The 14,787-nt window shown below is 47.6% G+C and overlaps 1 protein-coding gene across 1 annotated transcript; it reads right to left on the bottom strand.

Moving 5' to 3' along the window:
* Positions 1-240: 240 nt before the first annotated feature.
* On the bottom strand, positions 241-14,713 carry mcm3ap (minichromosome maintenance complex component 3 associated protein). The gene is made up of 28 exons (XM_069154881.1): positions 12,921-14,713; positions 12,229-12,479; positions 11,828-11,909; positions 11,563-11,713; positions 11,272-11,465; positions 11,038-11,177; positions 9,844-10,041; positions 8,561-8,829; positions 8,277-8,439; positions 7,820-7,977; positions 7,388-7,605; positions 6,957-7,216; positions 6,576-6,676; positions 6,347-6,478; positions 5,692-5,805; positions 5,351-5,503; positions 4,961-5,158; positions 4,774-4,842; positions 4,551-4,685; positions 4,287-4,440; positions 3,868-4,135; positions 3,650-3,747; positions 2,932-3,322; positions 2,549-2,833; positions 2,304-2,433; positions 1,205-1,390; positions 952-1,102; positions 241-796 (listed from the first exon to the last, which is right to left on the bottom strand). The coding sequence occupies exons 1-28, from the start codon at positions 14,452-14,454 to the stop codon at positions 629-631; spliced, it is 6,351 nt and encodes a 2,116-aa protein (XP_069010982.1). The 5' UTR covers positions 14,455-14,713; the 3' UTR covers positions 241-628.
* Positions 14,714-14,787: the final 74 nt, after the last annotated feature.

Raw genomic sequence — 14,787 nt, 5'->3', positions numbered from 1 at the left:
GTCAAGCTACAGCAGGACTGCATTTCCCAGCGGACCCTGCGGCGCCGTCCGAGGAGCTCTCCGCATGGAGAGACATGAGCAGAGTCTCGGCCGTCCAATCACTGTCCGGCAGGGCGGAGAAGTGGGCGGGTCTGAGGCGAGGTCCTCCAATCAGAGCGCTCCTTACGAGAAACGCAACACACGGTCGCAGCTGGGTGGATGATAACCGACCTTTGAATGATTACTGGGACAAATCAGACGTTTACTTGAAAAATAACATTTTTATTCAATAATTTGACAAATTAATAATTAGAGAGTACAAACATTGGGGCAAACAAAAGCAAGTTTTACAAATACAATCTGAGGAAGCAAACACAAATAGAAGCTTTCCAGTAAAAAAACTGCAACAACAAAATGTTACACTTAAAAGTCAAAAATCCAAAAGTCCTAAACCAAGAGTAGACATCTGGATTTTTTTAATTTTTATTTTACTTCTAAAATATACGACACACATTTTCAATAGCTGAACCTGATGACAATATTAAAACAAAACATGAGAAATTCACAACAGAGTGAACTGTGCAAATAAATCAATTTGTTTGTTTGTTTTAAAGGGTCTTCCGTGAAAACATTTCGCAGCACGTGTTCTTCAGTCATCGACGATGCTCAGCAGACCGCTTAGCTTCAGTCTGCAGGCCAGCTCTTCCTCCTGGCTCGCCAAAATCTGTCGCTGGAGTTCCTTCAGCTGCCACGACATGGACACAGGAGTGGTCACAAGCCAGGCTGCTTTCTCCGACAGCTCATCGGGTTCCGGCTCCTGGAAAGTCGACACAGGAGTAAAGAAAATGCATTATATATTTTGTAACGGCAACATTTAGAAAGTAATCTCATATTTGTAGCCAAATGCTGTATAGAAATGACACAAAAACTTGTCCTGGGATCTTCCAACAAAGGTCAGGGAGCGTGTCATACCTGTGTGAAAGCGGCCTCTTGAGTCTTGGCTGTGACAGAACGTGCTATGGCGGTGGGCATGTACAGCAGGGTGGAGGATGGAACAAAGAGCGGCGTGGACAAGTGCTCCAAGGGGTCACCGTCCAGCCAGCGTTGGAGCTGCTCCAAGCTCCTGCACAGAGGTACAGTGGTGTGCGTGTTAGACAAGACAAATAAGAAGTACAACGGAAATAGAATCGTGTTTTCACCAAAGACAAAGCGATATATTCTGTACCTCTTGCTTTCGGCTTTCTCCTCCTCTAAGCTTTGGAGGACTTTGTGTGCCAGCAGCTCTTGTGCTGTGGGAGTGTGTGTGATGTCCAGCGGGGCAGCCGGCGCCTCGACGGGCTGCACCAGACTGTGGAAGAGCCTCTGTCTGGAGGACAGACCGGTGGGGGTGGCACAAGCAGCTGCGCTCGGCCTGAGGAGGGAAGAGCAAAGGGAGGAGCTCGATTGTGTTTGTTCACACCTGCAAGATGCAACTTCCGATACATGCACGATGTACATAATTATTACAGCATCTATTATTCACTGAGGTACTTCAAGACTTGGAGACACAGCAGCTGAAACGTGCAGGACGCCTTCGGTCTCTCAAAACTGCACATGAACATCATCGCAGCAATGTTTCATCTTAACAGCAGACTGGTTATATTCTTTGTTTGCTATTTCATTATGTACAAGGGAATGACAATAAATATATTTGATCAGAATGATGCAAAAAGCTGAAGCAGTCATTTTGAAGCAGTGGTTCCTCAACTGGTGCGTCGCGACCAGAAAATTGGTCATCAGTCCATTTTTTGTGGGTCGAAGATGTGCGCATGGAAAAATAAAGTGTTCAGGGAAAAAGAAATTCAACAGAATTTCTGATGCTGTGCTTTTATTTTGAAGGACATGTCCGTTTGCTGTCAGCGTCGTCACGACATTCACGTCCAAAACTTACATCACATCAGCAGTTGGCTCTCAGTCCAGCATTTTTTTTTTTAATTATTAAGAGAGGTTCAAGAAAACTTTACTTTTTCTATTTAATATCCCAAACAGATCAGTTCAGATTCTTTCTAACTTGATGAGCGTCGCCAGTTTAAATTGTTTTCATCACTAGTTGCACATTTCTTTTTGTGTATTTTTTACATGAAGGCATTCACTGCACGATTTTTTTTTTTTTTTTAAACAAAATTTTTGCGGCTGAAAAATTTTAAAAACTTTGGGTCACAACTTAATGACAATGAATAACGTGGGTCCTGACGCTCGACCACTTGAGAACCACTGGTTTAAAAGTGTTGCCGGAAGTTTTAAGGTTAATGTCTACAGGACTCCGTGTTTGGAGGTCTTCTTACCCGTCTCTCTCTCGCTGCTGCTCTCTGTGTGTCTCTCTGACGGCCTGAGTCCACTCTTGAGGAGGCTGGAAGCCCTTCAACAACTCTGCAGGGAAGTAAACCAGGATCTCCCCATCCTCCGCCACAGCATCTTAAACAACGGGGGGAAAACACGTGTTAATATATTGTAGTGAAAGTCGAATTCATAACTAAGCGCAATTGGAAAATATGTATTCTTAGTGATGATTCCTCAGGAAAGTCCTCACCTTCACACACAGGCGGTCCAGGTATCTGCCAGTCTTTAAGCTTGTGGTCGATGCAGATCACCAGCACGTCGTCCCAGGGGATCTGACTGAAGGCCGCACCCTCCGCTCCATCGCTAAAGCTTCGGACAGTTACCTTGGAGCCGGGGGTTCGGCTGAGCTGACCCTTCAGCCTGACCCGCTCCAGAAGGTTCTCCAGCCGTGACATGAGGAGGGGCTGACTGTGGGGAGACTCGGGGATCTGAGAGGCGTAGTGAAAGATGGAGGCGCAGACCTCAGACCACGAGTCTGAAGAGACAAGGGGGGAGATAATAAATAAAAGCTTTTGAACTCAAAAGGATCTTCTGCAGAAGTTGAACTATGAATACAACTTTTAGTCTCCCTACCTGTTGCTGACAGCTGCTCCCACCGTGGTAGCTGCAGGCTGAGGATGGCTTTGCGGAGCCAGGCCAGGTGCTGGGCAGAGTTCCAGGCCAGATGAGGGACAAAGTCCTGGGTCTCGGGCAGGGAGAACTCGCCCGCAGGCCACGAGATTTCGCTGAGGTCCGGGGACGACACTTTGTCAGCGATGTGAGCGAGGACCGCGTTGTACAGCTGGATGATGGGCGCCGGCTCCTGGGCTGGAAGAAACGCAGCGGCACGATCCTGGAAGTGGGCGTAAACTCTGGGACTGAACTCACGGCTCAAACTGGACTCGACGAGCTGCGCCAGGGTCTGGCAGGAGAGGGGGAAGGGCGGTGGAGCACGGGCCAGCAGCCAGCACATCGCCTGGCTCAGCTGGAGGAACACAACAGGACAGTTGGAAGAGGAGATAATAAGAGGGTTAAAGGCTGGCTAAAGTTTTAAAAACGTCATGAACTCGCCTTTGAAACAAAAGAAAGTTAAGATGAAAAAGGAGGAAAAGAAGGTGCGGCAGTTCAAATGCAGGCAAGTACGAGAGAGCCTCAGATTTGAAGAGTTTTGTCCCTGAAACAGTTGCCGGCTGCAGCCAAAGACGACGAGAATGATGAAAAAATAAAAGCATGAGAATGAATCAAAAATAACAAAGAGCAGAGACTCACTGCAGAGTGTTATTCACATGTGCAGTATGTGTATGTTCAGTACCTGTTTGGATCCCTGCAGGTCACTCGTGGTCTCCGGTATGAAGAAGAATATGAACTCTGATATCAGGCCTTCCTTCATCAGCGTGTGCAGCATCAGGGCTGAGAGACAAAGGACCATCAGAGGAGTTCAGGTTTAACACATGCTGCCTTTACACTTCACTTTAATCTCCTGACTACAAAGTTATTAATGCCATTATCACTGTTATTATCGTGAATTACCTTCTTGGAGTTTGTGTGTCTCGGCGGCGCCCCCGTCTGGCCCCGGCACCAGGACGACCAGAGGCAGCGGGCAGTGCCAGGCGCTGGCTTGCTGCAGCTGTTTGAGCTGCAGCAGGGCTGACAGCAGAGGGACGTCCTCCTCCTCGTCGCGTCCTGGCCGGACGGCGTGCAGAGCGGGGAGCAGCATGACGAGGGCTCCCGTCCCCCGGAGCTCACAGCACTCCTCCATTTTGGATAGGCCGTCCTCGGTCAGCGGGCCTCGGGACGCCTGGGAGACGCAAGCAAGAGAGACCGCTCATTTTACACAGTCCCACGGCAGGAGAAATAATAACTTTAATAATAACTAGCAGATGCTGATTTCCATCTCCAAGCTATGATTGAGACCAAATTCCTGCCTATAAGCCACAGTCTGATATCACCTTGACGCTGATGTGGACTTTGTGAGCGCGTTGTTCGTTCTCCTGCAGGGTGTTGGTCACACAGAGTGTCTGCAGGCTGCCATCTGGCTGCTCCTCTCTGACCTCTGACCTCTTGTCACCACCAAGTTTCACCTCCAGCCAGTCAGACAGGATCCTGAAAAAAACAAAACAACGGAAGGGACACAGAGAGAATAATGGTTTTAGAGAAAACTGTGAAAGTCACTGAGATGTATTTGTATCTCTCTCTCTAAGGCCGCGGCTCACCTGTCTCCCAGGCTGGCTACACTCTCGTGGTCGCTGGGTAAGAGGAGAACGGCTTTCCAGAAGATCCGGTCAGGTGGGTTGGGGATATGTTCTGTCACCAGTGCTGGCAGGTTGAGTGGCGCCCACACCGTCTCACTGAGGACACCAGAACACCAGAAAAAACAGGTCAAAATGCGGCTCTGTGACATTAGCCGCTCTCCGAATAAACTCGGTCCAGACTTACTCGAGCAGCTGCTGGAAGTAGTAGTGGACTCTCATCTGGTGGATCGCTCCTCGTCTCATCTTCAGCAACCTTGACAAGATAGAAAACAGGTTTCATGCATATTGCTGGAAGCAGAAAAGTAACATTCATTTCAAGGTTGCTTCAATTCCAAAAAAAATCCAACAACCTTTCCTGGAGGTAAACGTACCTGGTGCTCGACAGGGTCAACGTGCCGGCGTTCCCCAGGTTGACCAGACCCCGGGCCAGGTCTGCTATGGAGGGCTGTGCTGGGGCGCTGGGAGCCAGAGCCTTCAGTTTGAAGCGAGGGTCGACGCAGTAAGGGGCCGCGGGAAAACCTCTCATCTGTCTCTTCAGCTGACGACGAACTGCGACCACGTCACGCCACCTGGTGGAAAAAAACCCAAAAAAAACAGATGAGTCGTAAACGGATATTTAAGTTGTTCTATTTAGGATTTAAAATAACATACTGATGTCTGTTTAACTGGTCGATATTGTTCTAAAAAAATGTTTGGGTTTTATCATGCTGTTTCCTGTTGCATTGTTGTTTTACGGACTGTCTATACTCTCTGTTTTTTACCTTTTGATGTACTTGTGGATCTGTTGCAGCTCAGCTTCCAGGACGTCCTCCACCAGCAGACCGATGTCTGCATTCAAAGTCTCCTCAACCAGATCGCTGCAGACCTGCTCCGTGCATTTAGCCACGCGCTCTGCCTTCTCATTCACTGCCTCCCTGAATAAGGAAATATAAAAAACGGTCAGTTTAAACTCAGCGGTAACAAAGTCTCATTTGAAGACATTAAACATCACAATCCTTTTACAGCATTTTAAAAAAAAAATAAAAAAAAACAAAAACATTTTAAGTTGTGTTTAGTTTACGTTGGATCAGGTTAGAACAGGGTTGAGTTTTGGAAGTCTTACTGGATCTCTGAGCTGGCGGCGTCCCGTATGCTCTCGTTCAGCACTTCGTGCATGATCTCTGTGCACAGGGAGAAGCTGAAATGAGACAGGAAGGCCTCGTGCTCCTGCCGCCTCCTGACAGACAGAAACAGAGAGGAAAATGTGGGGTCACGCACAGAAACATGCAGTGCACTACAAGCACCAGGACGGTCAAAAAGAAAAAGTGTGAGACGCTGGACACTTTCCACCCTATCAAAACGTCTATGTCGAGGAAGGGGCGGGGCCACAGACGTAAAGAATTTTCAAATTAAAACCTCGGAGGAAGCTGCAGCTGATTCTGAACAGAAAAGTGTTTATTTTTTCACTGCTGCTGCCGGACAGAAGAATCGGTGTGTTTATTGAATGTGTTAAACAGATGGCATAAAAACACTTTCATTTCTGGGTGAAATAATTGGCCGGGTGATGTGTTCACATGCTGAGGTTATTCCCGGTCAGTGCAGAACGGGAGTTTGCGTTTTGAAACAACACTGCTACCGTCAAAACTCCTGCACGACACAAGTAAGAGCCCTGACGCGTAGGAGCACTATTTGTTAGTGCACGAAGGGAACTAGGTCCCGTTGAAACAACAGCAATAGTGTGTTACAAACAGGCCGTCATCAACTGCCGGCAGACCAACCTGGCTTCCTCCAGCTTGCGCTTCTCTTTGGCGACGCGCTCTTGTTCCAGCTTGATCTCGGTGGAGGACACCTCCTGCAGCATCTGGCCCAACACCTCCCCCACCAGGGACTCCACCTGCACGCTGCTCTCCCTGCAGCAGCAAAGAGGCGTTGGCTCTCCACCAATAAATTCACGATGACTGCCAAGCAGTTCAGGTTGAAGTATGAACTTAGTATTTATGAACTTACGCGAGAGCTGTTGTGGCGTAGTTGGCACCAGCGTCAGCTACCTCCCTCACCGCTGCGTTGACCACCTCCTCTATCACACAGTCCAGCTCAGCCACGATGTCCTGCAGGAGGGGAACAAACACACCAGCGCACTGCAATTAAATGAACAGCCTTTCAGTGTAAGGAGGTTTAATTGAGACGGATTGAACCCTTTTATCTTTTGTACTATATTTAGAGCTATGAGGAACACTGATGTGAACAAATCAGGATTACGATATCAAAGAAAAAGCAGAAGTATGACGTAGCAGAAAAAAATCAAATAAAACAAAGACACCATTGGTAAGGAATATACGAATAAACACGAGGATATTCTGTTTTACAGAGCGGAGAGATCTTCCCCACCTCATCGCTGTACGCCGGCTGAAGTTTGGGCAGCGGCGACGGCGGTTTGTCAGGCGGAGGTTGAGAGACGGACTGGAACAGCTGCTGGGGGTCCGCCGAGAGCGTCGTGGTGTGATACGACTCGGTGGGCTCTCCCGTCTCATCTGGAACAGCTGGCTGTAGCACAAACGCAGGGGGAGCATCTGGAGCCTTGATCGGCACCACCTGAGTCAGCAACTCCACGCTGGTTGGCGCCTTAACCTCCACCCTGTCAGCCGTGACTGAAAAAAATGAAGACAAATGTCGAATGGTGTAATAACAATATTTGGGACTTAATTTAAACATGGCTGCTACTGAAATACATTTTTTTATTCCTCATAAAAACAATAATTTTCCAGTTTGAATCTCTTTTTCTCTGATGTGTGTGCTGTTCATGAATAAACAGTGTTTACCTTTAAACTGGCTCTGCTCCACCAGAGGACCTTCTCCCCGGTACTTGTTCAGGGAGTCGAAGCTGCGGACCGGGCTGTGCTGAGGAGGGTTGGGGAGGGGGCCTCCGTTCACCACCTCTCCGATCAACACCGTCTTCTTCGCCAGGATGACCTCGGACTTTTTCTCGGACAGCGGCAGCTCCGGCTCCTGATAGGCTATCCGACTCAGCTCGACCATGCTGTCAACGAAATTTTGTGAAATGAGCACTAAGCGTTGTAAGTAATAATAATAAATTAAAATAATAATATAATAAAAAAAAAAATTGTTTTCGCTCAGGTGGAAATGGGGTGAATTTAAAACCGCTGACTCAACGATTGGTTATGTTTGCCTGTCAACCTTCAGAAAAGCGACATTTCACAGAAGAGAAAGACACCCGCAGCATCGACACTGACCCGTCGTTGATGTTGAGGCCGTACTGCTGGATGAAGTCCGTTGCCTCCGGAGCGCTGCGGAACATTAACATCCGAACTACGTCCTCAACGGGAAACATAGTCGATCGTGGACCCACGGTGTGAGCCATTTTCAGGGTCTTCAGTGCCTTAGCTCTGACCTGCACGCACGCGCACGCACACGCACACGCACACACACACACACACACACACACATTTATATGATAAAAGAGCAGAATTCAAAATTACATATAAAGCAAACCCTGTTTAAAACACCATGTGTCAGCTGTTATAAACCTGGAATTTAATGAGACAAATTAATAAGGGGACTTTTGCTCCTCGTCAAAGGACATAATGAAAAGAAGGGGTGCTCATAAACTGCAACGCTCAGGAACACATTCAAATGAAGGAAAAGAGTTTAGGCAAGCCAAGTAAATATTGAATCCACTCAGTCTCTGACCTGATTGAAATATCTGTGCAGGAGGCAGCTGGCGAGGTACGAGGCTCCTTTCACCAGCTTGAAGAAGCGCACGAAGTTGTTGCTGTTGACTGCGGCGAACGCCTGCACTGCGAGCTTCACCTCGGGGGAGTTACGCACGTCGTCGCGGAACTGCTGCACCTCGCTGTGTGGACGGGAAGCACCTCCGTTACGTAAAGACTGACACACAAACTACAAAAGTCATTTTCAAAGGCGGTGCACCTTCTTCAATAACATCTGGGAACACGAGCATTTCCCTGACTGACCGGAGGATGTCGCCGTCGTTGAGCTTCAGCAGCACGTTGTACTGGCGGAACTCGGCCTCCCGAGGACAGAAGATCTGCCGCGTCGCCAGGTCCTGGTACATCTCTTTGAGGCTCTGCAGACACTTTGTCAGGTTCTCGTTGTTGATTTTGGGTTCGAACGCCGACATGTGCTCTTCGCAGAGGTGGTGGGAGCAGTGCACGTGGAAGCGCGTGCACTTCTCGATCAGCGACACCGTGTGCGGGCAGCAGAGGTGCTGCTGGATGATGTCCTGCGGTGTGACAAACACATGGATCAGCCTTGTTAAGTCCAACTCCCAATGATGTCTGGAACCAATAGTGTGTTATATGCGGGGCAAAAAACTTTTAAGGATATTGATTTTATAATACCGTGATGTGGAAAACACATTAAATTAAATCATTCTAAAACAGTTTGGACGCATTGTAAAATGTAAATAAAAACAATGCTGTTAGTTTGCAAATCACATAAACCTATATTTTATTGCAGATAGACTACAGACAACATATCAAATGTTGAAACTGAAATTTTTAGCTTATTTTGAATTTGATGCCAGCAACAGTCCCTCTTAAATGAGCTCGCGGTTCAGAGAAGGTGGCGGCGCTTCTGGATCATGTTTATATTTGGTTTCTTCTTTGCGTGGTAGAGTTTTAACCTGCATTTGTGGATGCAGCGATGAACTGTGTTCACAGACGATGTTTCTCAGAAGTGTTTTTTAGCCCAGATGATGATTTCTACTATAGATTTGTGTCTGTTTTTTAATGCCGTGCTGCCTGACGGTCCGGTCCAGTCTTTTATTGCCCCTGTCCCAACCTTTTTGAGAGGTGTTCCAGCATAAAATTCCAAATGAGAATATATTTTTTTTATGACAAAATTATATTTCTCCGTTTCAACATTTGATTTGTTGTCTTTGGTCTATTGTCAATAAATATGGGTTTACATGATTTGCAAATCATCGCATTCTGTTTTAAATTTACATTTTACGCAGCGTCCCATCTTTTTCAGAAACGGAGTTGTAAATCTGGGTACAAATAGAAGCAGGGCTTTGTTTTTGTTTTGCAAATCTGTTTATCACCTTACAAAGCACTTAAAAATGTACAAAAGCAAAACCAGAAAATTCACAGAAAACAAACTATGCATTGCGTAATTACAATCTGTGACATGTGCAACACAACAATGTGAACAATCCCTTCCTCTCCATTTCTTCAGTGAATTCAGTGTCAAACCTAATTACAGCTGCAGAAAGTCATCTGAGACGGGTTCTTACCTTGCGGATGCCGCGCGTACGGTTCCACACGAAGTCGTACCAGTCCCGGTAGTTGTCGTGGCCCTGGTCCATGATCTGGGTCACCAGGTAGTCCATGGTCATGCTGAGCACAGGCAGGGGGCGCAACTCGTGGGGCAGGGGCTCCTCTTGGTCGGCCGACGAGCGGCTGTACTCCTTGATGGCTGCCGAGTGATCCACCTGGTCGGGGACGGGAGGGGACAGTTTGTCGACTCTTCAGTGTCACTGCCTGTCTTTGATACCAACTGGCAGTAACAATACTTTTCATTATCTATTATGCTACAACATACAGATGCACCCAAACAAACAGTGAACAGACATATACGAACAAAAGAAATTCTGAAGAGGAGTACCGACCACAGATTACATTTTAAGAGTTTCTGAAAGAATCCTGTGAATACCATAGAAATGATCTAATGTCTTTCAGTGCTGTCTCAAAATGAGAAAAAAAAATAATAATAATAAACTGTATTTGTATAGCGCTTTTCTAAGCTTGAGTTACAAAGTGCATCACATAAAATAAGCCATTAAAACAAAAACAAAACAGTTTCAAGAAGAGATTGAAAAGCTACCTAACCGGAATTCAATCCTCATTTTCCAATCCCAAAAAGCTATTCTCCATCTTTTCCAACCTCCTTGACCCCCCCCATGGTGGAATGAGCTCCCCACCGACATCAGGACAGCGGAAACTCTGTACATCTTCCGCCGCAAACTAAAAACACACCTCTTCCGACTTTACCTTGAACAGTAGAACTTTAGTAGCTCTTAAAATGGCACTTACTGATAGAACTTTGTAGTTTGGCTTTCTTGAAGAAATTGTATTTTCTTGATTCTTGTTGTTCTGGGTTTTGTACCCTCACGGTTGAAATGCACTTATTGTAAGTCGCTTTGGATAAAAGCATCAGCTAAATGTAATGTAATGTAATAATGTAAAAAAGATGTCAGTGACTCTCGGATGTCGGCAGGCTGGTATGGAACAACAAGGTCAGATTAATAGGAGGTAGAGAGGCTAAGAAGAGTCTTAAAAGTCAACAGAAAAATCTTAGAATCAAATCTAAAACATACTGGGATCCAGTGCAAAGAGGCTAAAACAGGGGTGGTCCCTTTTCCTGGTTTTAGTTGAAATAGCACATGTACTTGAGTATAAAGGAGAACCGTTCTCTTTAAAGACATTACCATCTCCGTTTCTGGGATGAGTTCGAACACGCTGAGCTGATTCCGTGTCTCCCTCATGTACCTCTCCTTCTCTGGACACATGTCAGGACACGTCCCCACAAACACCTTGGACAGGTCCAGATCCGTCCTCTTGGGCCGACCTGCGCGGAACATACGCACACATTAACGATGTCTTTCGAGGTTCTAGCTTTTCAGCAACGGCTGCAGTGGACTGATGAGACGGGGCAGCTTCACCTTGACGCAGGACCTTGTCCTTTTGCTCCAGGAGGCGGAACTTGTCCTCGGCGGTCTCGGCCACCTGGCCGATGAGGTGGAGGATGGAGGAGGGCACGGGGCGCTCCGAGCTCTGGGTCTCAGCGCTGCTCTCTTTCTGGGGTTCAGTGTCGAACTGCAGAGACTTGGCCAGCGACGACTTCTTCACCGGAGAGCTAACACATGGAAAAACATGGAAAAGAGCCACAGTGACTATTTTTTCACACAATGGAAGTGAAACTAAAGTTAAATGTAATACAGGTTCTGTGTTACCTGCGGTTGAAGGCCACCATGCTGCCGAGCGAAGTAGGCCTGAGTGAAGTTCTGACCGCAGAGGAAGCAGCCGTGGACTCTGTGTCCTCCTGGCTGTCTCCCTCTGCGTCCTCCTTTCCTGCTGCAGCTCTGCCGTCTTTGTCCCCCGGACCTCATCCACAAACAATAAAACAACTCAGAACAAAGCAAATCACCGCAACAACACTATCCATCAAGTAGAATATATTAATAGAGCTTTGATAGAAAAAAAAAAAGTTGTATTTACTCTGCTTCTTTCTCTGCCACAGGAGAAGTAGCTCTTGTCTGTGCAGGACTTTGCCTTTTTTCTTTGCCTTCGCTGCTGATGCCTGAAAACAATGGCAATAAACAGAGAGGAAAAAAAGCTAATTAGCCTAAAGTTTTGAATTGAAAAAAAAAAAAAAAAGCCCTAATGTACATTACGTGCATCACACAGAGCAGGATTACATGGTTAGGAAAATAAATATCAAGTTATTTCATCAAGTTAACACAGAAAGTCCAGACAACGAGAAGTAAACCCAGTGCTCCATTCTCCCCATATAAACCAGGAAGTAGCCGCTACAGAATCAGAAGCATTGAACAGCCAGTTTGGAGGAAACTGTACCTCTAACAGGTTTCATGGGTGTATGCCACACAGAGTTCACTCACATGGTCATCGAAGTGCACTATCGCCATGTTCTTGGCGGACCGGCAGAAGACTTTACGGACTCTGCCGAAGCGAGAGAAGTGCTTCTCGATCGTGTCCTTCTTGTTGAGGGCCGGAGGAACATTCCTGCACATGATGGTGGTGCAGTCGGCGGGCGACATGCCACTCAGGCTCTCCGAGCTCTCCCTGCGGACGGCGCGTCTCACGGGGGTGGTGGTTGTCTCGAGCTGTGGGTCGGGGTCTTTCGCTGTGTCTGGAGAAGGAGAAAGGATGATGTTGTTTTAATAGATTTAAGACATGTGGGGCCTCGATTTTGGGTCAAAATCACAAAATAGTTTTAATAGCAGAAGAGGAACAAAATGATTCCATACACGTTTGATGTTGGCCACAAATAATCAGTATTACAAGAACAAATTTAATGGGTTTGACTTATAAATGTCTCAAATATGAACCATTTCCTACAAACTATGATTAAATTTGGTGTTCGATATGGAAGTCTTGCAAGTTGCTTCACCACTTTTACAGTGTGGAGTCATTCTAAACTATATAGTGATATACAAGAAAAAAAACAGGTAATTATAAGTACATTTGACAAATGTGCTTAGGCAACTTCAGGTCATTTAAGATAAATTTGTGTTATGCAGCATTTTCTTTTCACAGTTGATGCACGGTGTGTATGATTTGTACGTCTCACCCGACTCCTCCGATTTTTCCAGCACGTCCCTGGTCATCGTCTGTACGACGGACGTGGATGCAACAGACAGCTCATCACCCTGAACTTGGACCTCGTCCTTCTCCGTCTCCTCCCACTTCGGCGCCTGCTGCTGAGTCAGCTTCGATGCCTCCCGCCTCACCGGGTTAGCGCCTTCTCGACGGAGACTGCTCAGCGCCCTGCCAAATAAACCTCCTGCTGGGCCGCGGGACCTCATCAGCGGCCTCTTCGGCGGATGTCTGGGTGAATCTGTTTCCGGTGGAGCGTCCTCCTCGGCAGCAGGCTTCTCTGGGCCCGAGCTTGAGATAGCCGGTTCGTCCTTGCGCTTTGTACCTTTGCCTAATCGTGCGAACACATTTGTCTCCCCAAGACCAGCGAGGCTGCTCCCTTTATCATCTGCGCTGGTTTCTGCTTTAGCTTTGGTGTCACCAAAAACTGAAGACTGACCGAAAGTGGCTCCTCCAAAAAGAGGTGTCGGCTGGGGCTGGGTGGTTTTGGTTGAAAAGCTGAAAGACGACGGGGTGGTGGGCTCTGTGGTGGAAGGCTTGGAGCTGGAGGGAGCGGCCGGCTGGGAAAAGGTGAACTGAAGAGTGCTGGTTGAACCGCTGCTACTGCTTGTTGTTAGTGGATTGCTTTGACCAGAAATAGAGGGGGCTGCAGCGGGTTGTGAGAAGCTGAAGCCCAGTGGCCCCGACTTTGCCCCGGTCAACTGAGAGAAGCCAGTGTTGGTGGTGGCGGTGGTGGTGCTGCTGCTACTCATGGTGCTGGAGCTCATCTGCGACCCACTGCTGCCAAAAGGGGAGCTGGACATCGTGGTAGTTTGGGGATTAGTCGGCTCTGGGCTGGCGCTGAAGATGGGTTTGAAAAGTGCCTCGTTGGCCGGTTTGAAGCTGAATTCCGTTGATCCGAAGCCTCTGCTCTGCGTCACGCCTTGAGCTGCGGTGAACACGCTGGTAGTGACAGTGGTAGATGGTGGCTGTCCATACGCAGACTGTCCAAAAGCAGGTGGCTGAGGCTGCCCTAAGGCGGCGGAGGAACCAGTAGCCGTCTGGGAGCTCGCAAACCCGGAGGGCTGCTGGCCAAACGCCGGTGGCTGCTTGCTAAATCCTGGAGCCTGCCCAAAAGCAGAAGGTTGCCCGAATGCAGGTGTCTGCCCAAACACTGAACTCTGACCCGGTCCACTCGTCTGTCCAAAAGCTGGTGTTGTACTGCTACCAAAACCTGAACCCAACGATTGCTGTCCAAACGCTGGAGCCTGGCTCATTGTGGGTAACGACGGGGGCTGTGCAGATGACTGTCCAAAGGCAGGGGCTTGTCCGAACATAGTACTCCCATGAGGTGAGGGTTGATTCATGACAGACGGCTGTCCAAACGCGGATGGTTGGAAAAACCCCATAGGTTGTGGCTGACCGCTGGAGCTTTGCTGCCCAAATGATTGAAACAAGCCGGTCTTCATGGTGCTGCCGGGAGCCTGGAAGGCTCCTTGAGGACTGCCAAACGGATTGGATGGATTCATGGCGAAAATATTAGTGTCCGTTCCGTTTTATTTGCTGAAGCAAAGTCTCTATCCAAACATTCAAACAGCCAAAATCCGTAACGCTGTTCCCGTCGCTCTGTTTTTTTTTTCCCGGTTAAAATCTGGCAAATCGTCACGAAGGCAGGAACGAATATAAAAGCATAGCTCGGCTGCTAGCATCGGCTAACACCACAAACATGGATAAAAGTTAAGTTTCATTGCTCTGAAAGTTGTTATATTAACAGAACAAAAATATATCCGGGAGATATAGAAAAATTCTGCAACGCTCACGCGAGAAAAAAAAAAAAAAGGCCCTCACCTTTCACAGTTTGT

This window comes from Embiotoca jacksoni, unplaced genomic scaffold (genome assembly GCF_022577435.1).
Source record: "Embiotoca jacksoni isolate LCO1_2020_lvr unplaced genomic scaffold, fEmbJac1.0.p SCAF_2, whole genome shotgun sequence".
Lineage (NCBI taxonomy): Eukaryota > Metazoa > Chordata > Actinopteri > Embiotocidae > Embiotoca > Embiotoca jacksoni.
Note: the sequence above shows the minus strand (reverse complement) of the source record. Positions and strands in the feature narration are given on the sequence as shown.

What these genes read in the sequence shown, in the direction of transcription:
- mcm3ap (XM_069154881.1), bottom strand. Translation starts at nt 14,454, where the DNA reads ATGAATCCATCCAATCCGTTTGGCAGTCCTCAAGGAGCCTTCCAGGCT. An exon ending in GGAAAAATCGGAGGAGTCGG is followed by an intron (nt 12,480 to 12,920) that starts GTGAGACGTACA and finishes CTCCTTCTCCAG; the next exon opens with ACACAGCGAAAGACCCCGAC. An exon ending in GCCGCCAGCTCAGAGATCCA is followed by an intron (nt 5,504 to 5,691) that starts GTAAGACTTCCA and finishes TTCCTTATTCAG; the next exon opens with GGAGGCAGTGAATGAGAAGG.